The sequence below is a fragment of the Rhea americana genome, unplaced genomic scaffold (assembly GCF_003343005.1).
Source record: "Rhea americana isolate MKP2758 unplaced genomic scaffold, rheAme1 scaffold_231, whole genome shotgun sequence".
In the NCBI taxonomy this organism is placed as follows: Eukaryota; Metazoa; Chordata; class Aves; order Rheiformes; family Rheidae; genus Rhea; species Rhea americana.
Window position 1 is genome coordinate 1,105,557 of NW_028186348.1, and position 22,416 is coordinate 1,127,972.

General features: G+C 44.4%; 1 protein-coding gene and 1 long non-coding RNA gene across 2 annotated transcripts; both read right to left on the minus strand.

The window, feature by feature from the left end:
- Positions 1–1,300: 1,300 nt before the first annotated feature.
- On the minus strand, positions 1,301–21,000 carry LOC146595251 (uncharacterized). The gene is made up of 3 exons (XR_014895976.1): positions 20,967–21,000; positions 1,976–2,070; positions 1,301–1,516 (listed from the first exon to the last, which is right to left on the minus strand). It is a non-coding gene; the product is annotated as an uncharacterized LOC146595251 (long non-coding RNA).
- Positions 6,573–8,011, minus strand: GPR148 (G protein-coupled receptor 148). Its single transcript, XM_085306112.1, has one exon. It carries the CDS (start codon positions 7,927–7,929, stop codon positions 6,847–6,849), a length of 1,083 nt encoding a protein of 360 aa, XP_085162238.1. The 5' UTR covers positions 7,930–8,011; the 3' UTR covers positions 6,573–6,846.
- Positions 21,001–22,416: the final 1,416 nt, after the last annotated feature.

Here is a 22,416-nt window from a genome sequence, read left to right on the forward strand (position 1 = left end):
TCTCCAGTCCCAGCATCTGGGTCAGTTGTACAGAAAGAAAAATAAACACTGAAGAGGTCACGCCTGGGATGCCTCCGGATACTCTGGGCCAAAGGCTGGGAACAAACTCTGCTCCCTCCCCCCCGACTAGTTGCTGGAAAGAGCCAACTCACCATTAAATCAAAGATAGAAAACACATTGCAAACAGATCTATCCAAGCAGAGAGCACTGTATCCTACTCAGCCTCTATCCCTTTTTTTAATGTCTCCTTTTGCCTTATATAGTATTAAAAATAATATTTCTCTCACGTTAGTCTGGGAAAAAGTCCTGGGTTCTTTAAGTTCAGCACACTAATTGCAGAGTGCTCAGCAGCATGGCAGGGCCGCAGCAGGCACAAGCAGGCCTGCAGCAGGTGCATGCCCTTAAAGAAGTCCCCACCACGTCCTTCCCTCAGAAAGTCTGCTAGAAACCATGTCTCTTTCTCAAACAGTTTAACCCATCCCTTGAAATGCTGTCATTCAAGCCCATCCCCACACTTTCTTATTCTAATCCATCCTGCAGTCCCTCCTTTTTCTTTCTCCTTTTCACTCAGTTCTCCTTCTCCTCTGTTGCTCCTGTCCTTTCCAGGGTACAGCAGTTCTCCCACGGTGCCCAGATTGTCCCATCCTGCTCAGTTTTCAGAGGGCAGCAATGGCAAACAGTGACCAGCTTTGGCTCAGTTAGCAGCACAGCTGGTCTGCTGGGAAGGAGAAGGCAGATGAAGAGGGGGGTCTCCCTTCCCCCTCAAGGAGCTGCACTTCCTTGTCTTCACTTGTTGCTTAAACCAGTGATAGCAGCTGCCAGAGTTGACCAGTTCTTCCTACCGGGAATTATTACAAAAAGCAGTAGCTCTCAGGTTAGGAGTTAGTTGCAGACTTCTTTCATGCCATTTCAGTAGCAAAAACAGTATTTTTTCGCCTGAGAAAAGTCAGTCCGCTGAGTGGGAAAAAAATCTCCAAATAAACTTCCAAATACACATTAATTCTTAACTCTGTTTAGCAGAGACAACAAGTGCAGCCTCCCCCTGCAGTTGAGATCATTCCAGCCCAGAGCAATGACGGAGGTTGCTAGGGCAGAAAGCCCTTGAGTTCATATAGTCCTTGCTTAGATGCACTTACTGATTTCAGTACTTGGCCCAGAACCCTACTTAGCATTTATGAACTGCTCTCTGAAAAGGATGGGCCAAATCTACTCCCTTTCCCAGGACTTCTTAGTATTGCTGGGAAAACTGACTTGTATATTAAAGAATAAAGCCAGACATTCTTTTATTCCTTCCCATATTTTTATTGCTGCACTAAAATTTTGGTGAACACACTGGAACGATGCTTTGATGTGAGGTCCTGGAGCTCTTCTTGCTGCAGTTTGATGGATGGTCTCTTCCAGCCATGACTCAGTTTGAGGGATCCATCCTGCCCTCTCTGAAGCAGTGAATGGGAGGCTTGTTACTACTCTGACAATTCAGGCCTTTACAGCAGTCTGTCTATAGCTGCACATGACACTGAGAAGCACAGGTCCTTGTCAGTAGGGCAGAAGTGAATGAATTTTCTAGTTTAGAAACGCACAAAGTTTTGTTCAGCAAGGAAAAGCTATAGCTTATAATGCAATACAAACTGTAGTTACAGTGAAGATTCTACATTATCTGCACTTCCTAATATGCCAAACATCTTAAGGGAAGCTTCCTACATCTTAACAAAAAAAAAAGTACTGCAAGGGAAGTGGACAACAGCACGACCGTTTAAAAACGTGCCTTCAGGTACCTGTGAAGGCAGATGGCTGCAGTGAGGTTTGCAGGCAAAAGGCCTCTCTGTGGAGCTGTCTCATCTGTGCTGCTTCCCTAGACACACCTGCAGGCCTTGGGCAAGGACTGGCCAGCCCTCACCGACAAACATGAGAGCACAGAACCACAGCTTAGCTTCTTTCCCTCTCCGAAACACAGAGTTCCCTCAGAAATACTGACTTTTTAATAGCAGTTTATGAAGAGTTGTTCTCATTTGCCTCCTTGCTCTTTGCACCTTTCAGATTCATGTTGCAATCCTAAGGACTAGAAATATGCTGAAAAAGACAAACATTCAGTATCAGTAATTTTATGAAGACGCAAAAAATCACAAGAGTTGTGATAAAATTGCAAGGACTGGCAGCACTGTGCCGTCCGTTACCAGCAGCGAGGTGAGGCTGGAGACTGCAGACAGCAGAAACCAACTTTCAAGGAAACCTGCAATTTTCTTTTCCTAGTAAGGGTTCCTTGCTTGCTATACATCCCCACCTCCCACAGAGAATGGCCACAATCACAGGTTCGGCCTAAAGGACACGCAGTGTCTCAGAGTACCAAAATAGTGACCCGAGCATTGGGAGCAAAGAGCAGAGTACCCCGTGCGGCAGCTCCGCGGCCCTTCTCGGGCTCTGGTGCCCCGTCCTGGTGGTGCTCCTGCTCCTGTAGCCCAGGGCCGTGCTTCTCTGGGCTCCCTCGAGCGCAACCAGGCAAACACAAGCTTCCTTCTGACCTACAATTACATTAAGCTTCCTTTAGAAAATAACAAAGAAAGCTGATGGAGCAGGAGTAGAAATTTGTTATTAATTACTAGAACTGCAGGAGGTTAATTAGTTTTGCTGAATAATTACTCAAATTGTCGCAAATGTACTGAAATCAAAATCCAAATCTGTATGCTTGTTTACTTGCCAGGAGATTCTTCACATCCCATGACACTGAAACTAATCTAATTTGAGGCACAGCTCTAACTACAGATTTCTTTCTTTTCCAAGCGCTGCATGGCACAGGCCCAGCTGCTAGGAACGCAGGTCTGACTCCCGGCCGCCTGCAGATCACACCCAGCAGTCAGCTGCACTGTAAATCCAGCTGAGGGAGGGAAGGGAGCAGTGTTAAGCTAAGTAACAATGTTGGCACAAGAAAAGAAGAGGGAAAAACTGACCACAGTTATATTTAGGCTAGAAATAAAGATACCTTTAATGATTCATGCTGTATCAATCTGTTACAGGATTCCTGCCCCCAGCTGACACATCACATGTTAATGTCAACCATTTCAATTTACGCTAGGATGCTGGGCAGGCACTGCGACATCCAAGAAGTTCACTCAGGCGACCTCTGTGAGGTCGACAGCTGGGCTGTGGTAAACAGTCTCAGTCTGAATTTCCAGAGCTTATCTGGAGACACCCTTAGAAAATGGTTCCTCATCACTACAACTCCGAGGTTCTGGCAAATAAAGAAGCCTAAATATTTTTAGGATAAAACTCAAACCATTTATGAAAATAAAAACATGAACCTAGCGCTTGTGATGTTGCCCAGGTGACTCCTTTGGTCCTATATGGATAAATTTGGAATCAGGTGTATGGCATGTTTTTCCTACACATGCTGTACTATACTGCTTTTGCACCAAAGAGCACAGTAATATTCCATGTTAAGGACTTGTCCACACAGTCACTTAAGGAAATATCATAGAATCATAGAATCAGTAAGGTTGGAAGGGACCTCTGAAGATCATCTAGTCCAACCCCTCTGCTCAGCAGGGTCACCTAGAGCGTGTTAGACAGGGTTGCATCCAGGCAGGCCTTGAAGATCTCCAGAGAAGGAGACTCCACCACCTCCCTGGGCAACCTGTGCCAGGGCTCCATCACTCTCACAGGGAAGAAATTCCCCCTCACGGTCAGGCAGAACTGCCTGTGCTTCAATTTCTGCCCATTGCCTCTTGTCCTGTCACACGGGGCAACTGAAAAGAGTTTGTCCCTGTCCCCTGGACACCCTCCCTTCGGGTACTTGCACACATTGATCAGATCCCCCCACGTCTTCTCCTTCCCAGGCTAAACAGGCCCAGCTCTTGCAGCCGTTCCTCACCTAATACTAATCCACCTTTAAGTGGATTAATAAAGTATCATCCATGTGGATGCTGTTTTTAGAATTCAGTTCGACTTAACTGATTTCCAAATTAAAAATAATACACTCTTTATGTAAATACTCATTTTAGGGAACAATTTCAAGAACATGGAGAAAGTGATTTTATTCATCTTTCTTAGAAGGTCATTTCCACAAACCAATGTTTTGTTTAGCATGGTCCATATGATATCACAGCAGACATTACAGACCCACACAGATTTGCCAGCATCACCAATTCACTTTCTCCTTCTTTCAGTGTCCTTCTTTATTTCACCAAACTTCTAGTTGTCTCTAAGTATATCCAGAGCATGTGTGTGTATGTAAGAAAGAGTTACAGAACTGACAATATAATCTTACCTGAGTCTGTCCTGGATATTAACAGGATAATTGATAGCAGTTAGCAGGAAAATCAGAGTATTAAACTGTAGCTATTCAAACTCATCTATGGCCATATAAAAAACTGCCCTACTTTACGGCAGTTGCATAATTATCTTTACTACTTAGCACAAATTTACAAAATAGGTAAACTTCAGGTAATAAGGCTTGAAAGAATCCTCCATTGACAAAACATCCTGTGAGTTATCAGCCTCTTTGCCAATGGGCAGAGGCATAAAGCCTTGGCCCGGGACACAGGAGGCCTTGGAAGTTACCAGTACGGCCACCATTCTTGGTCAGTCTGCTTGTTAAGAGAATTCAGCAGAAGACATCTGATCTACTCTACAGATATTTGCCCCATCCTTACTAGTGTTACGGAAGACCATCTACTTCTAAAACAAAGCCTTTATACAGATGTAGTTGGTGTGACAAATTTCTATGATATGTTCACCCTGGGAAAAAAAGTAACCAATAAAAAGCATTTCTTAGGTCCTAATTTTTTTTATTGAATAAGATTGAGAAGATATGTATGTTCTGGAAGAGAAAGCAGTTACTCAGGAATTTTATGTTCATTTTGGTCAAAATAGGGAAGCATAGAACCATAGTTAAAGCAAATATTCAATAATATGATTTATTCACTTCAGACAATTTTAGCTTAGCAGTGCTTTTACATAATAAGTTTCCCTTTAAAGGCAAAGTTTCTAAGATGTCCCCACAGTGGCTCATCCCCACCTTTGAAATGTGATTTGTCACTCCCCTTGGTTGTGCTGACACTGGTGTTTGCAGAACCTGCTATAAAACTGATCACTGGGATAATCTGGGTTAAAAGGAAAACAATACTACTTCTCTTTGGATAGCTATTTTTAACCTGCAGCCCCACAAACAGCCGTATCAGCAAACTGTAGAGAGCAAAAAACTGCAGGCTGTGGAGAGCAAAAGCAGTCTGGGAATGAGGAGAGAGAGCCAAGCAGGAACCTCTAAAACTAGCTTCATTGCTGAAAACTATATCATACAACCAGACACTCATCTCCTCCTGGTTCACACTTAGTGGAATTCTTCAGATGAGTGTGAAATAGCCATAAAAACACACACAGCACCTTCTGTTTATTGCTTTAAGCAAACAGAACATGGAAAGAATCTGCACGCAAGCAACACCGCACCAAGTGAAATCAATGGTCATTTTCTAAATTTTCTTTTTTTAAAAAAGCCCCCAATTCTATACTTTTATATAAAACCCCCAAAATTCTAAAAATACTATCTTCAGAAGTACAAAAGGTATTTTCTCAAGTCTGAGGTATAGCACTGCAGCTCAAATCTCCCATGCTGCCATTTATATTCAATTAAAATGTGGTTTCTTTAAAGCACAGAACAACCTCTCATGTATATTTTATAGGTAGGTAGCTGATCAGAAAAATCTGAAAGACAAAGAAGCTCTTACAAGATACCACCTTTCTCACCCCTGAGCACACCACAGGCTCTGCAACCTCCCCTCCTGACCTCCCGAGGGGGTTGGCGGCGGCTGCTTGGGGCCAGCTCTGCCACGGTGCAGCTCTGCCCCAGGCTCAGGCTGCTGGGGAGGAGCAGCAGGGCTTGGCAGAAGCCCCCCTGGGGCTCGGCAGCAGCGTTTAAGCCCTGGCTCTCGTGCCAGCCACACCGCGGGTATGCCTGCACCGGCTTCGCACCTTGCTGGTCCTGCCCCACTGCTCCAGCTGCCAGACTCAGCCCGCTGCATTGCGACAGCCCCGCGGGGGAATAGGGCCACAGCCCCCTGCAGTCACCCTGCTCTGCTCACCAGTCTCAGGCACCGAGGGAGTGTGTCCTGCCAGAAAGGGCACTGCCTGGCTGCCACCTGCACCTCCTGGCTCCTTTTCGCTTGTGAAGCAGCCCACTGCTACACCGACAGCATCACGCGCTGGGCTCCCTGACAGACACTAATCAAAGATGATTTCCCATCAGACTGAGATTTTATAAAAAGTCAGTGTTTTGCAGCTGGTCAGACAGAATGTGTACGGCCGGTGATACGGCAGCACACTGCACACGAGATGAGGAGCAGCGTTTCGCTGGGTGCAGCTTCAGAGGCAAGTTCCACAAGGTGATTTTCAGAACAGGGCACTGGCTGCTGGCCTTGCCAGACTGCACCGTCAGTGAAAGAAGGAGTCACTCCACCCACAGCAACAGCACCTTCAGCTAAGGACCCTCTCTGCTGTAGGCAATGCTGACCAAGAGACCTGTGGTTACCTCCTTTGCTTAGCATCATTTGTTTTTCATTTTCTGATTTCCAGAGGGGCATCTAACATGGATGAGTAGAAATGGCCCTGATTCAGTATCTCCTCCAAATGATGCTGCCCTCCCACATCAGAAGAAGGCTCAGAACTTTGCTTAGATCAGTGTTCGCCATGATCCCAAACTGTGATGTGATGAAAGAGCTGTGACCTTCTGGCACCAAGGAAACAAACTGACCAACCCTCACTTTCTCAAACTTGGAAAAGAAGCTGAGTGGTTTGTGCCAAGACTGCATGCTGACAAGGTAAGGACAACTCCTCCACTGCTGCTGTGCTCTGGTTGCCTCAGGATGGTGATGGACTAGGTGACACCATGCAAAGACGCTTCCTTCTGACCATGGATTTGAGAGAGGCTGAGATCTCTCTGTACCGGAGCCCATACAGAAAAGGGAACAAAACTTTAGGCAGAATCATCAGAAGATTGCAGATTGCCAGGGAGACCCAGATTCCTGTCTGCAGTCCGATGACAGAATTAATGTACAAGAGTGATTCTACAATAAGTGCCAAGAGTGGAGAGAAGTAAAAGAATAACACAGTGTGATGCATTAAGAATGTCACACTGGCTCTAGAGGAGATACTCTTCCATATCCCTGATTTTCTTGTTTTAAAATACAGAATAGCATAGCAACAGATCATCAAAAACAGACAGAGAAAGATAACAGAAGCAGCAAGCCAGTAACAGAGTTTTGTAGCATCAGTCCCATTCAGTGTTAATACCAGTATCACTGGAATGGAGCACATTTCCAGGACACAGGGCATAAAGTCTTGAGTGTTCCACAGCAACAAGAAGAAAGTTGCAGGGAAAGCCCCAGAACAGATCCACAGTAATACGATCACTTTTTTTGTTCGTGAAGCAGGCAAAATAGCAATGTAGCGCAGAGGAAACGAAACAGCTATGTATGTGTCCAAGACCATTGCAGCAGCTGTGAACAATCCTCCACAGTAAGCCAGTGCCAGCAAAAATAACAGGAGGACACAAGCTTCTTTTGGGAGCTTTAGATTTGCTGCATTAAAAACAGCAGACAGGGTGTAGAACAAAATGTATATCAGGTCACAAAGCAAAGCATTTCCCAGCAGCATGTACCTTGTTTCCTGACGGATGCTAAACCTAGAGAAAATCACAAACAAGATGGAAGGAATGACGAGGACACCTGCCACGAAGCAAACAAGTGGAGGGACTAAAAACACCTTCATGTTTGTGTAAGATGGGCTGACAGTCCATTCCCGCAAATAGTAAAAGAAAGCTTCATCCAAAGGTGAGGAACTGTTGGACACGTTCTCCCTGTGGAGGTATGCAGGTGTATTCAGTCTCTCTACAAAAGCACAGACAGAGAAGTTCATTTCTTTAGAATTTTGGGCTGACTGCATGATTTGAAGAAATCAAGGTCTTCTACTCCGAATCCTTAGAAAGGCAGATGAAGCAGAGGATGCAGTAAACCTGTGCAGACAAAGTAACTTCTGTAGCCAATTCTACCAGCTCTGAAGAGCAGAATGTTGAAACCTGTAAGCAAATTCTGTGGTGCCAAAAAATGTGTTTGCATGTAGCGGAGATTTTCTCTTCTTTCTGCAAAATCTAATGTTTAGAAAAGAGAATGAATCTTTGTATGCTTTAAAAAAATCTAAATCCCACAGCTGGCTCTTTGATCAGGAGATGAATGGGTTGATCATTATTAGTAATTTGAGTTTGTTCTCACTACATTATCGCACCAAAGAGGCAGATGGAATATTAGCTTGATTAAACAGATGTGAGGTGATAAAGAGCAACATTCCAAGTGTACTGATGTACGAGAGTCATAAATGTGACTAGATTTTTGCATCATTTTTATGTAACAACACAAAATTGATTTGAAGTGATCAATAAAAATGGCTCTGAATCCTGTTGTAAAATTGTATCACAATGGCTCCAGTGAAATGAATGATCTTATTTATAGATGATAAACATTTTCGCTCCAGTGAATTAAATCACTTATTTAGAGATGATAAGCCTTTCCCTGCCTTTTTGAATGCATGATACACAAACACTGAATTCTCAGTTATCACAGACTCGCAGTTGATCTAAATTGTCTGGGCTGAGTAACGTGCAGCATACCCTAGAGCAGACTGGACATTTCCAAGGTCCATTTGGAGACCAGTTCTCAGTTTGCTGGCAGGCACAGCACTGTTCTGCTCTTACTATCCATATCTCAGCATCAGACCTGGCGGTACAATGACAGAGTGTGTAGCATCTGCATGGCAGAAAAGGAACTCCTCATGCTCTTCCAGGTGTGGTCTGACCAGAATGAAAATGATATTTGTTCACAGGCTCAACACTGGCTAATAGTGCTTCAGTCTTAATCAGAAAGACTGTATTGATGTATTGTACATCACCTTGCATGACACAAAGTGGGTGACAGATCTGAGACTGCTGTGAAGAAGACCGAAAGGAAGATATTTATGTGTCTGTATTGTATGTCTCTGCAGAGAAAAGACTCTCGTGGTTATTGAGCAGTCATAAAAAAAGCTTCTGTGTTTGTCTATAAAAGACCAAGCTGTTGTTTGGGCCAAGGAACTACTCTTGAAAAAAAGTAAGACTGGCATTTGTTAAAATGGTTGTTTGTCTTGCCTCTTACTTTTTTGTGAGGGCCAGACGAACCTGTGCTTAGATCAGACAATGGCACCTTAGAGCTCTCCCTTTTTAATATCATATTACGAGGTCCCACTTTCAGGAGACTAGGGAATCTGTCCCTAAATGCACTACCTGAAGAGATGGTATGCTTACAGATCTATGCTGAGGCAGGATTGAGGGCAGGGACTAGATTCCCCTGTGCTCTACACACACAAGGTAAAAGGGTATCTCCCACCACACAGAGGGATCAGGCTGTGGATATATGGTGTCATCAACTTGCTTCATCCATTTGATGCCACAGCATAGGGAGGCCTGGCTGTATCTCATCCCGAGGAGACTGGCAGCATGCAGGCAGTGAGGCAGATCTGAGAAGGACATACAGAAGGGTGAAGAATAGCTGTTGGCTGCAGGATGAGAGAGCTGGAAAAGACTAAGTGCTCATTCCAAGCTACTACAAGTTATTCACTAGGGCTACTGGCATGCATTTGAGGAGAAGGAGATGTAGCATCTGTTTTAAACAACAGTATGGCCTACCCCACTCTAATATTAACTGTCCAGAATGCCAGAGGTGAATGAAGAGGGGCTGCATATTGTCAGGAAGCAATCACAGATGATGATCGCAAGTTATCTTTTCAAAGCAGCTAAAAGAACAAGGAGGGAGATTTTACTTTTCTGGGCTGCCAAAGTCCTGTCAGTACCAAAGGAATTTGATTGGAAAGGGAGAGGCAAAAGGGTACCGGGCTTCAAGGTTGATAGAAATGTTCCTCCTCCTCCTCCCTGCTTCTTCCATGTCAGAGGAACTATGCAGGAGCAGCCACCAGGCTGCCTGGATCGATATGTTCATATGGATAGAGAAATTAAACAGTGCTTCCCTTTCGTACCTCATATTTTGCATCTCTGAGGAATGACTAACGCATGCACTGCTCTGCAGATGCTATTGCTGTGTCAGCACACAATGTCAGTCTCCCAAGTGCCCAGGAGAGTGCAGCAGGTCAAGGAGGAAGGAACTAGGACTGTCATCTAAGAGGGGTGTCCCTGCAAGGAGGTCACTGTGGTTTAAAGTGCTCTTTGACCATTAGCAGCACTGTTTCATTGCCCAGTTCCTTGCTGTCACACACTTCCTTAGTTGCTTACCTCTGCGCAAGGCACACCGCTGCTACCACATCACGTTGTTGTGCTGTTTACACAGAGCATAAGTAGCAAAGACATGGGACCAGCAGGGTAGGTGCTTTGTTACCCCTCAACTGTACATACTCTTCTCACCTGGTGCATCCATGGTGCGTGGGCATCTTAAAACAGTTTATGTGACAGTAAATGCCAAAGGATCACAGTCCATACTTGAAAAATGATGGGTGCACAAACCAAAGATCTAATACAATGGTCAAAATAAATAGTCAGTGAAGTCTGTCGACTGCCCAGGTGCTTTCAAATTACATTACTTATTTACATGCGTAAGAATAAAGATGTCTGAAGTTCAAATAAGACTTTTGGAAGTCTACAAGGACCTTCCACATTCACCAGCACAGTCAGATTTTTAACTATCGTTTCAAGTATGATTTTCCATCTCCTCTCAAGGAATATGGATTTTACTGCTGATGCTATAAAAGCAGTGGGAAGGCAGCTCCCTGCTTAACAACGCATGATTGTATTCATTATTTTCCCACCACTACCAGCATGTTTGAACCTTTGGCAGCGTACAGCAGTTCAGGAAGGATCTATCCATAGGAGACAGTGCACAGCCTCCCATCGCAGAAAGACGTGCTGAGCAATGGACATGCTGTCTCAGGGCATGCCAAGTAACGAAGCAGAAAGCTTATGACACCCAGCATCAGTCACCAAACCTGGGGCAAACCTTTCATTTTGCTAGCACACTGATAGCTGGCATCCATGTTGTATGTTAAGACAGCTTGACAAGATGCACCATCAGGAACAAAGGGGTAGGAGGAAAACCAGTGATGATTTTAAGAGCAGCATTTCAGTTGCTATGGTGCCCAAACAGGAAAAACAGAAGGTGACTATTTTTGCTTGCTCAATTCTGCATTTGCTGAAAAGTGCGTGAATAACATTGGTGCAACTATACATTTGGCTTAAGGATCATGCCCTTCACCTTCATACAACACAGTTAATGCCTTATTAAGTAGACAGCAGCACTCACGCACCCAAACTGTATAATTTACGCTAATATTGCAAAATGGATAGGAAGCAATGAAATTTAAAGCAATGTGAATAGCCTTCAACTAAAATTTCAAACTTCTGTACATGTATGCTGCTCCCAGCTTTAGGCATTCCTAGGATGTTACATTAATAGGCAGATTTTCTTGTTTCTGTGTAAAATCACAACTGTATTTTCCACCGACTAAACAAATAAACATGAAAAAAACGAAGAGTTCGTTGTCATCTCAGCTGCACACTTTAGGCTGACGGAAAAATAAATACAACACAAGACAGGCTGCTATACATAGATGCAATCAGCATTTGTAAGATTGTCTAATGCAGACAAATATTTCACAGAATGATGTTATACAGCACTGTAATTTTACAAATACATTATCCTGGTGAAAACGAATGTCTGAAGGGCTTCCAGTTCTTCTGTTAACAAATAGTTCATGTTTTTTCAGGCTAAGTACTTTTCTCCTGATGTCTGAAAACAACATTCTTATGGTAAAACTAACCCTTCGTCTTGGGTAAAAGAGCTAGGTATCATGGGCCAGAAGCCCCAGTTATAGCAGGGAGAGTAACAAACACCAACACCCTCACTGTTGAAAAGCACAAAGCAAAAGTGGGGCCACCTTTCAGCTGAACTACCTTACTCTGTCCTCCACAGTCATCACACAGAGCAGGTACTAAAGGATAACCTACTAGAGCAGTATTCTGCAGGGAGCTTTAGCTCTGGTATAGCTATGTTTTGCACAAATTTTTACCAAAAGAATGATAATTCTTTACTACTTTTTAAAAATACACTTCTGCTGCCCTCCAAGCATAAGGAGGTAAATAATCTGAAGTGTAAGCAGAGGTATGAGCTTGCCAATTATTCTGCAATAGCTGGTGGCAGGTTAACTCTGAGCTCAGAGACCCTGATGGCAAACGCGAGGTAGCTCCCCACTCTTCCATTCAGCCTGAATGCAAAGAGCACCATGGAGCCCATGAGGCAATGCAAGCTCACAGCTTTGCTTATCCTCTGCTCAATTAATCATGCCCCAATAGCCTAAGGATGGCAGAGTAAGTCCTAAGGCATGACCCTGTTCGGCTTTAACTGTGCTGTTGAAAAATAGGAGTGCAAGCAGTTTACAAAACCGGGATATAACGAATTATCTGAAGATAGGTTCAAACCCATCAGACCTGGACAACTCCTCTCAAAGCCACTCCCCTCAGCTTTCCATATGAGTCCTATGACACTTTTGTTCTGCTGGATTTAAAACTGTAAAAAATTGGTGTCTTGATACAATGATATACAGCCAGAACAGGCGGCTCTGCAGAATACATAATTGTTTCCTTTAATTTTCTTAAGAGTTGTTTCTGAGCTCAGACTACTGGCCGAAGAGATGGCAGCTCTGAAGACTACTTCTGAGGATATTGAACAGGAATAGCTGCCTTGCTGTTGTGCTTCAGTGTTCAATATTTTGCGGTGCCAACCTGAACGATTCCCCTGCAATTTCCTGCAAACCTGGCCTTAATGTTCTACATATTGATTTCATCTGATCAGTGCTCTCTGGTAAATTTATGTTAGGTGGGTGCACTTTTTACATATCTTGCTGATTCAGACCTATGGTATTACCAACCCCTCTTCTGGCTCTTATTTTATAGTCTGCATTGATTTTCCAACTGAGTCATATGCTGTTAATCACTTTACTCATTTCTGCTTCGACCAAAACATCCTGCTGAAAGCTCAGCTATCTTGTCTGTTGAGTCTGCGAGATCTAAGAAAGCATGCATCAGCTACGCTCATGATCATAAACCAAGCACCAGAGACAGCGTACGACATTATAGTCTCTTAAAACTATAAACAGATGTTGTCAAATTGAACAGGAAAGGTCAGGAATATTATCCACGTCTTACAGTAGCTGCTATGGACTTTGACTCCGTACACACCCGGGGAAGCCTCCCACTTCCAGAAGAGTTCGGTCTAACCGATTCGTGTACAAAAGGTAAACAAGCACACTGCTGCCGTAACTTGTCTGGGAAGCACCGTACAAGAAAGGGAAGCCAGCCAGAGTAACGATAGGATTTCCCAAGCCCTTCAGCCGAGCAGACTGTGGCGTGAGGTGATACACAAAGGAACTATGTGGCTAGGGCGCATGTTCACATTCGCCTCTGCGAGGTCCCCTGGGTGCCTCTCAGCACGAGATGGAGTCTGTGACACGGCTGTCTGCTCCAGTATCCTTCACTGCAGAGACAACAGCTCCCGGCCTAGCAGCTGATATAATGCCGTGCTTTGAGTGGGCCTCAGAGCTGGAGATGCTGATGCTGATCTGCTTGGCAAGTGCCTTGGGAGAGCAGCACAGGAATGCTGCCTCGGAGCCTGCTCCAGCTCCTTGAAGAGAGGTGTTTTGGATCAGACGCTTGAGTCCAACAAATAAGCGTTTTCACTGGAATGCTGTTTCATGGGGTATTTCCAGTCAGGTTTAATAACAGAACTTTGATCTCAGCACTATTCATGTGCTATTGCAGTTTCTTCACCTTCCCTTCACAGATGCCCCTATCTGTGTTCATCTGGGTCTGGAAGGCAGCCCACTTGCTGGTGAAGCTCTCCTTGCTATAAACACCGCAGTGCCCATGAGCAGGTCAGCTCCTTCTGGCAGGGCAGTGAGAACCAGCTATAACTACTTGCTGCAGCTATTCATATTCTCACCTCTGCCTGGAGGAAATGAGCTGCTGTCAATGAAAAATAAGTCATGAGAACAGTTTTAACTATGTTGTTTTTCTGATTGAATTTTCTCTTTTTGTTGTCCTTCTAATTAATAGAAAGTCAATTCAAAGGCATTCTTTTTCTAACCCTTTAAGAACTACTACAAACTTCTCTGCAACCCTCTTCAGGGTCAGGACTCCTAGGCTGAGAAGCACAGCTTTACATCCTAGCCTCGCTATCAGATATCTCCATCCCTCAGCCATCTGTCTCCCCTTGGCTCCAGAATTACTGAAAGCTGTTCAGTGTCTTGCTTGTTAAAACCACAATGGTATATGCTTTGCTCTTATAACTGTGCAAAGTTCACAAACCAGACATAGCAATTACTAAAACTAAGGGAGCAAAGAAATGGGTGTGTAAACCAAGCTCAAGTTACAATGATTTTAAAGGTCAAATGAAACCTGGAACAAAAGAAGAAAGGAGGAATTAGAAGTCCTGGTATGAAAACATTTTTATGAGGCTCACAAACAAAAGAGAGAATGTATTGAGAGACTGGGATGAGTCAGCATTAGATCCCTGCACCATTTTTTCTAATTCCAAATACTATCAGGCAATGTTGATCACAAAGCAAAGATAAATTTTGTAGCAGATTTGCCCTGAAGATGCAATACTTAGGATTAAACTGGATGTCAGAAGAACAAGAGTTTGGAATCTTTCACAAATATTTAAATAAAACAAATGTATTAATAACAAAAGGTTGGAGAAGTAACACAGCCTGAGAAAAGGAACTGTCCCTAAGTCCCAGACAGCACTGCTTTCCCACCGGACACTGCCTGGTGCTCACTGCTCTGAGCTGCAGCTAGGAGAACTCATCCATTTTCATTTCCTGAGCCTGTCAGGGCAAAGTAAGACAGGTTTTCCTCCCCTGTCACTCTGCCTCTTCTGTGCTGAAGGGATCAGCATGGTTCATCTACTAGCATGTTTTCGTGTGACAGGCTGCAGATACCACCAGGGATTTATGGCAACAACTGCTAGTCTATGCAGTCATTTATAGGTTTATAAGACACTAACAGAAGCCATCCTAGACTATTTCTTGGATGTAATGGTCTCCCCTTCCTATCTACTTTTCATAATGCATCTGTAAAATGGCAGAAATGGCTTACTAAATAAGGCTTATTTTAAAAATATCAGTCTTCTAAAGTAGCTCAATTTTATGGAGGTACCTTCATCTTTCAAATATTTCTAAAAGAATTTCAAAAACTGTAACATGGCTGCTAATAGCCATGCAAGGAGCTTACGCAACTCCTTATGCAAGGAGTTACTTGCATAAATCCAAGCCTTGGCTGAAGAATGATACTATTTCACTCTTATCTGAGGACTTATCAGCCAACAGATGAGGTTAAAATTGTGTTCAAGATCACTGGGACTTGTGAGCAGAACTAGCAATACATGTCTGAACTCCTGGCCCGGTTCCTGCTCTGAGCCAAGCAGCAAGCTCTTTCTCCTGAGAGAAAGCTGCTTGAAGCACAGAGCGACACATATCCACCAGCCTTTTAATAGCATCCTTCCATTTCAGGCTGCCTTTCATTCTGGTTGTGGTTGGCATCTAAAAACTTCTGTTTCTGCTCTGTCTCACTCACCACAGTGACTGATGATCTACAACATTGACTGTGGAGGACTGTTACAGTCAGGTAAAAGCAAAAGTTGTCCAGCTGCGTCCCTATCCTGGCACTTTTCATCTCACATAACAAGCCAGGAGATGCAGCAGACAGGAGGACCCTGGCTGCAGGTCAGGAAAGCCAGGTTCAGCTCTGGATTCCGACAGAGACGGTGGCCGTGGCCACAGGGCCCAGGCTGTGGGGCCAGTTCCTCTCTCACGACTGGGAAGCATTTGCTGTGCAGTACAAGCAGGGGACAAAGAGAAGACAGGAAGTAATGTGGAAAGAAGCACAGCAGGACTGGAGTAGAAACAGAGGAAAGGAAGGAAAAAAGCAGTGAAAAGAAAATACATGTGTTTTCTTTGTCTGTTCATGACTTTTGACAACAGACTGGGAATGAACAAGTGCAATCTGTACACAGCCTGGGTGAGCATGAGGCACAGTACCAACCTGGGGAGGAAGGAGCCTCGCTGCTAACGGTAGGATGCCCCTTCCCAGCTCCCAGCATTGCACCTAGGAACAGCAGCGGCTCCTAGGTGGGAAAGGCTCTGAAGCAACACTGATGCTCTGAAATACCTGGGCCCACAGGCTGACACTGACCTTATCTCACGCTGCTGAGGCAGGTGCCAGGCGCGGCCACCATATGGCAGAGAGATTAACTGCCAGCATGTGTGGAATACGAGCCACAGCCTCTTCTTAGGCAAGCCGGGGATTTACTGCAGGGTCACATATGCAGTGCCATTTAGAAGCTCTGCTGCCCCCTCCCAGCAGTTACTTTGTTATTTATCCAGCACAGGTGCTTAAAAATTAGATTTTCTCCACATGAGGCCTCACACTGCCTTGTCCTGCCAACAGCAGCTTTGTATGGCTCCCACTCATTTCCATGACAATATGCTGTTCTCTCACACAGGAGATTCAACTTCAGGGCAGGAAAGCACCATTCGGGAGGAAGCAGGCTTATTGCGACACAAGTGCTCCAGACTTGCAAAGCAAGAATAGGATTGTTTGTGCAAAACTGTTGGTGCTTGGGTTATGTGAGTCCATGTAAGTCTACATCTCCTGGTGACCTCCACAGGCACAAGGTGGAGGGCACGTCTTCCCCGCAATGCCCACAACTTCTTGCCAAACTGGCAGAATTGCAGCTCACGACAGGTGGAGACAGAGGCACAGAGAGAACATTGCTGAACACGGTCTGCAAGCTCAGAGCTTCCCTAAACACAGTCCGTTTCATTTTTACTTTGATTTTTTCTTCTCCAAGTTCCAGCTCATTAGAGGATATTATGAGGAGCATGAGAGATGATACACCTTCTATCTTCCTTCACTGTTGTCCTCAGCAGCACAAAGAACGGAGGCCTGGATGCATTTTCAGTACTTTAACTCAAATCATACTAAAAAGGAGTGCCTGAGCCAGAAATTAAAAATTCATCTCCCAAGACTTGGTTTAGTGCCAATATACCTTATTCCTTTTTCATTCTCACTATGCTTCCATAACCATTGCTACCTACCAGCATGGCGGGCAGCTCCAAGCTGCCTTCTGCCATAGCTAAGCTATCCACAGGCAAATGTCCACCCTGTGGGAGGTGTTGATATTTACAGCTATTGCAGGCAACAAGAAAACAAATATTTTTCTAACCCGCTCTCAACATCTTCCCGGGAATATCTAGGTGGCTTTAACTGAGCTGGCTTTTCCTGCCATGAAGCAGTGGTTTCTTACTCCAAAGAAAACATTTCAGTGCCAGCCCAGCAAAAGGCATAGTCACTGAGAGAAATACAAAGACACAAAAACTGCTATACGTCATAGAAGCTGGAAGAAGACACACAGGAAGGAAATAATGAATTCATAATGAAACCATGAATTCATTCATAAATGAAATAGCAACCCAGATCCGAATGTGCACCATTTTAATGAGCTGTGAATTAACCTGGATCAGATCTGTCCCGGATCCTACTAAAGTGCTTTGATGACTGCCCTGATGCACACCCCTCTGTGCGATTCAGCGCCTCCCCTGCAGCTCCGCTCCCGGAGCCACTGCCGCTGTTGGGCAGTCACATCATGAAGGGCAATGCCAACAGTGCCTGCCCCAGCACTCCTTTCCTCTTTCGATCACTTTGCTTCCCACAATATTCTCTCGCCTTAAAATAATCCCCAAGCTGCACTCAAACCAGCACTGTTACACCAGCGCCAGCTACAGCACTAGAACAACAGCTGTGAATTGCGTGTGCCATCCCTCAGGATACAGCCTCAGCTGCTTCGTGCTTGAGTCGGCTCATCTTCTGCCAAGAATTGTGCCAATCTCTTTGGCATAAATTTCTGAGCTTTCTGAGACTCTCTTCCCACTTCCTTTCCTCTCCTGCCTGCTATTGGAGACTGTGCATCCCATTTTCACTATCTTTTCAAAGCCATTTTTCATCCTCAGTTCTCTACACCGTGCATTTGTGAACCACTTCCTTAAATTGTCCTCTGTGAGCTGTTTTTTGGTGTGCATCACGAAGGACCAATTTTAGTCAAAGCAAACACACATCTGAGGCTGTTCCTCTGCTATTGGCAGTAAGAGAAAGCGAAGAGTCAGTACAAGGGGAACTCCTCTGCGCCTACAGCCCCAAAGCTACACCACCAGTAGTACAGGCCTTTCACATGATCCCAACGCTCTTGAACAACGGCTGGTTGCTTGGGCTGACATAGGAGTCACCCGTTGCGTGGGCTATGTTCAGTTTCACACCAAGTGTCTCACCTCAACCCTTTGCTAGAAGCCTGCGTATAAGAATGCACCAGTGGAAAGTAAAGGCCCTTGAGGTTACACCCCTGAGCTGTTTACTGGCAAATTCCCAGGCCCGCCCTTCCTGTTCCCAAAATAGAAAGACATCTCTGGGGTAATCAGCCACCAATAAACCTCGGCTTGGTGACTCTCTCCCACTAAGGCAAGCCTTTTCAGCCTGCGTAAGAGCAGCCCGCAGGCACTTAACTCTGCCTTTGCCAGACTCAAGATAAGGTCTTTGGAGTCTCACAGGGTGTCTACGGGGGTACAGAATTACTAAAATGTATTTGTAAATGAACTGGAGGAGGATCAGTTCCTCCTGCTCACCCTGCACATTCTCCCATCTGTTTTTTGAATGCTGTAAACACATTCAGTTCTCTTTCTGATGAGTTTCCCCGGTAATTTGTGCATAATCAGGACTAATTTCCAGCAAGAGGCCCAGCAAACCCAGTTTTGTACTAGTAAGTAAATTATTGTATTTGTTTTCAGATAATATGGGAGCCTAGGAGCAAGCAGCTTGCTTTGTTTGGTGCAAGATGATCTCTAACCAAGAGCTGACCAGAGGTTAGGCAGCATCTTGTCTGCAAGAGTGGGAAGACCCACGTTGTGCCTCTACCCATTGCACCTTATTTATTTTTCTAAGGACTCCTCTTAATCTAAAAAGTTTTCTCCATTTTCATCTGCTCTGGAACATCCTTTCTGTGCCTCCAACAATCCCTTTCCTCTTCTCGGCGAAACACCATGCCTGCCCTGAGCTTTTGGGATTTTTCCAGGCAGGGGATGGCTCTGATGTACAATCCCAGGCTTAGGAGCCGAACAGCTCGGGCCTCCTGCAGCTCCATGGAGCCCCAGTGAAGACAGCAGCAAATGCAGTAAGTCTGTGTACCATGCTTCTGAATCCCCCACACAAATTAAGCCTAGAGAAGAGGATGTATGGGTAAGAGGTGATGACTGTTTAGTTCAATGTGCTCTGGGCTCTTAAGCCAAACAGAGCACAGTGGATGCCTCCATCTGATCCACTTGTATTTTTGTGCTATGATCTTTAGTGGAGACTAAACACAAGGGGATTGTGGCTACTGTGAGCAGCATGGAAAAGCCACTGAGGCCTTTCCGTGTGCTAAGTGCACTTTTCCCCTCCATGCCAGAGCAGGCAGGTTGGTGCCGCTGGATCCCAGAGGAGCTGCAGCAGGCAATTTCAACTCACACGGTGTGTTGGGATGTGCCTCCAACCAGCATCTGCCTCATAGCAAGGAAAAGGATCGCCCAGCCTGGCTTGGACTGTGAGTGGCTTGAGTCTGGATAAGTTTTTGTTCTGTGGGTCTGGCCTTGGCCTGGCTCTGCTACAGTATGTACATAGTTACTAGGCTCACTTATCAAGGCAAACCGTGACCTTCAATGGGCACCCCCTTTTCCCAGACTCCCATAATTACAAAGAAATTGTGTACACCCTAAACCCTGCCTTTTCTTTCACAGATCCACACAGGGGTGACCTTCTAAAGTTGTCTAATTGGCAAATTCGCAATCCACATGCCCACATCTCTTCTCGGCTTCTGAGATCCCAGCCTTGAGGTTCTCTGCATCATCCCTTTGTCCTTTTAAGACCTCTGCACTAACCACACTAATCCTCAGTAAGAGATCAGATCTCCCCATCTGTGCTTTTACTATTTCCCTTGGCACTATGGGATGGCTTCTCTATTTTAATTAGCTGGAGCTGGATATCTTGTCAAGACTTTGCCGCTCTGATTTCTCATTATGTTATCATAATACCATTTAGCAGCACCATGCTTCTCAGCCAGGAAAACTGACTCCAGTCCTTGAAGCCGGCAGAGTGAGACAAAGAGAACTCACCAGGGCCCACAGCAATATTCAGTGCTGCTCCTGATAACCTGCTGCACTTCCTTCCCAATGAATTCTTGTCTAATCGCTAAAGTACATTTTAAAGTACGTTTTTTCATTTAATTTTTCTATGATAGTCATGCTTACCTGAAATCTCAACTTTTTAATCCCTCAGTTTGCTGCTCAGTGTTCGTCCTCTACACATACCTTATTAGTGACAGCTTTTGTTCACTTATTACCAATATCTACTGTTAGTATCTATAGCCCCAGTGTTTGCCCCTTTCCCTCCCAAACAACTCATTACTTCAAATTGTATTGAGCCTGTTCCATATTCTGCAGCAGTTTAAGGGCTGGAATGCATGGGTCATTTCATGCAATGGGAAAGGAGGCTTTTGCTTTTGTTCTAGTACAGATGTTCCCAAGCCTGCTTAGCTCAGATACCATTCTCAGCAGCAGGGATGGAGACGACAGCCACAGCCCTCAGCCCTGCCCTGGGCTGTGTGCACTGCACTGAGGCAGGACTCGAAATCATTGCCTCCCACCCCTTTACTGCAGTTTCTAGCCCATAAATCTAATCCCCAGTCCCTTCCTTGCCCCAACCTAAATTACACCCAGCCTCAGCAATGGTTTACACTCAGTCCAGGGCAGCAACTCTGCCCGGTTTCAGGACTGGAAAAGGCTTAGTGAAAGTTAAATGTTTGGCCTACCTGAATCATGGGACAAAAAGCTTGGATCTCCTTAGAGACTAAGCTTAAAGTGCAATTCAAAGCCAAGCAACTGTTGTTTCCGGGTTTACAGGCAATATTCAATGTTTGATATGGAAGGCCATCTAGTGGAAAGTCTCTTTATTTGCAACAAGCAGTCCAAACTACACACAGTGTTTTGCAACATGGTCTGAACAAAGGCATTTTTGCCTGTTAACATCTCAGAGATACATTTTATGAGCTCTTCTTTCTAGCTAGAAGGCTCCCCTGCTGAGACACTACAGCATCTACAGGAGCAACCATTAGAATGAGAAACCAAGCCTGTCTCACTGCAGGATCCTTTTCAAAAAAATAGTTATTTCTTAAATTAATTTCCTTTGACTAATGACTTCAGGAAGCTTTCATCAGAAAAAAAAACACTAAACAGTTTCATTTTGTGTTCTCATTAATACAAATTCTTTGAAGACATAGTCAAGGGCTTCAAAAAAGGCTCACTAAATGACCCTATAAACCACAAATCTGAAAAATACACTATCAGCATACTGGGATGGTGCAAAAAGGCATTAGTAGATACGCAACAATTTGGACCTCTCAAATTTGACCGAATACTTTGGATAGCTGTGCTAGCTGATTCTCTGTGGTTTTCACAGAAATATCAGATGTTGTCAACAAGATTTTCTTGTTAAATGATTGTGATGATAATCCAGAGAACACCGGGGTCACGTCAGAGATTCAGAGACATCCCTGCAGCTACCTGCCTATGGAGTGAGCAGGGTGCAGGATGGGCTCTGCAGCAGTTGTAGGGCTACCTATAAATCCTATCACAAATCTGGAAAACACCTACAATTTCTAAAAGCATCAAAATATCCCTTACATTTAGATTTTTATCATTTGCCAATCGTTAGCTTAGTACTGCATTAAATCTTACAAACAATTGCTGCTTAACAAAGGTTTTTTCCTACTGATACACAAAAACAGCTGATATATAAATTGTTCAAGCACTAACTCAGTCTACTTTCATGGGACCTTGTAACCTGTCCTTGATTAACTACTTTTGGTGCCCAAGATGTCTACTTTGCTGCTTTTTTGATTTTTAGTAAAAGCAAGTTTCTTTTCTGGCCTTTTTCACAGTGAACAGTCAGACATGGTCCCTCTCTGCTAACTTGCCACTAGGTTTCATGAAACTTAAAAAAAAGGGTAATATTTTCTGAGAGCTCTATCACTGTCTTGAGTCTGGATGAACTGGGTTGACACATGTAAAAGTTTTTCAAAGGCAGGGACAAGAAGGCAGACACAGACAATACGTTCACATAAATATAATGTCATGGAAAATCAAACTAAAAAAAGTTACGGTATTCTTATATATTTGCTTATTAAAAACCCTACACTGGGGGCTGCCAATTATTTCATTCCATGAAAGCTGATTTTGGATATTTATTTTTTGTTTAACAAG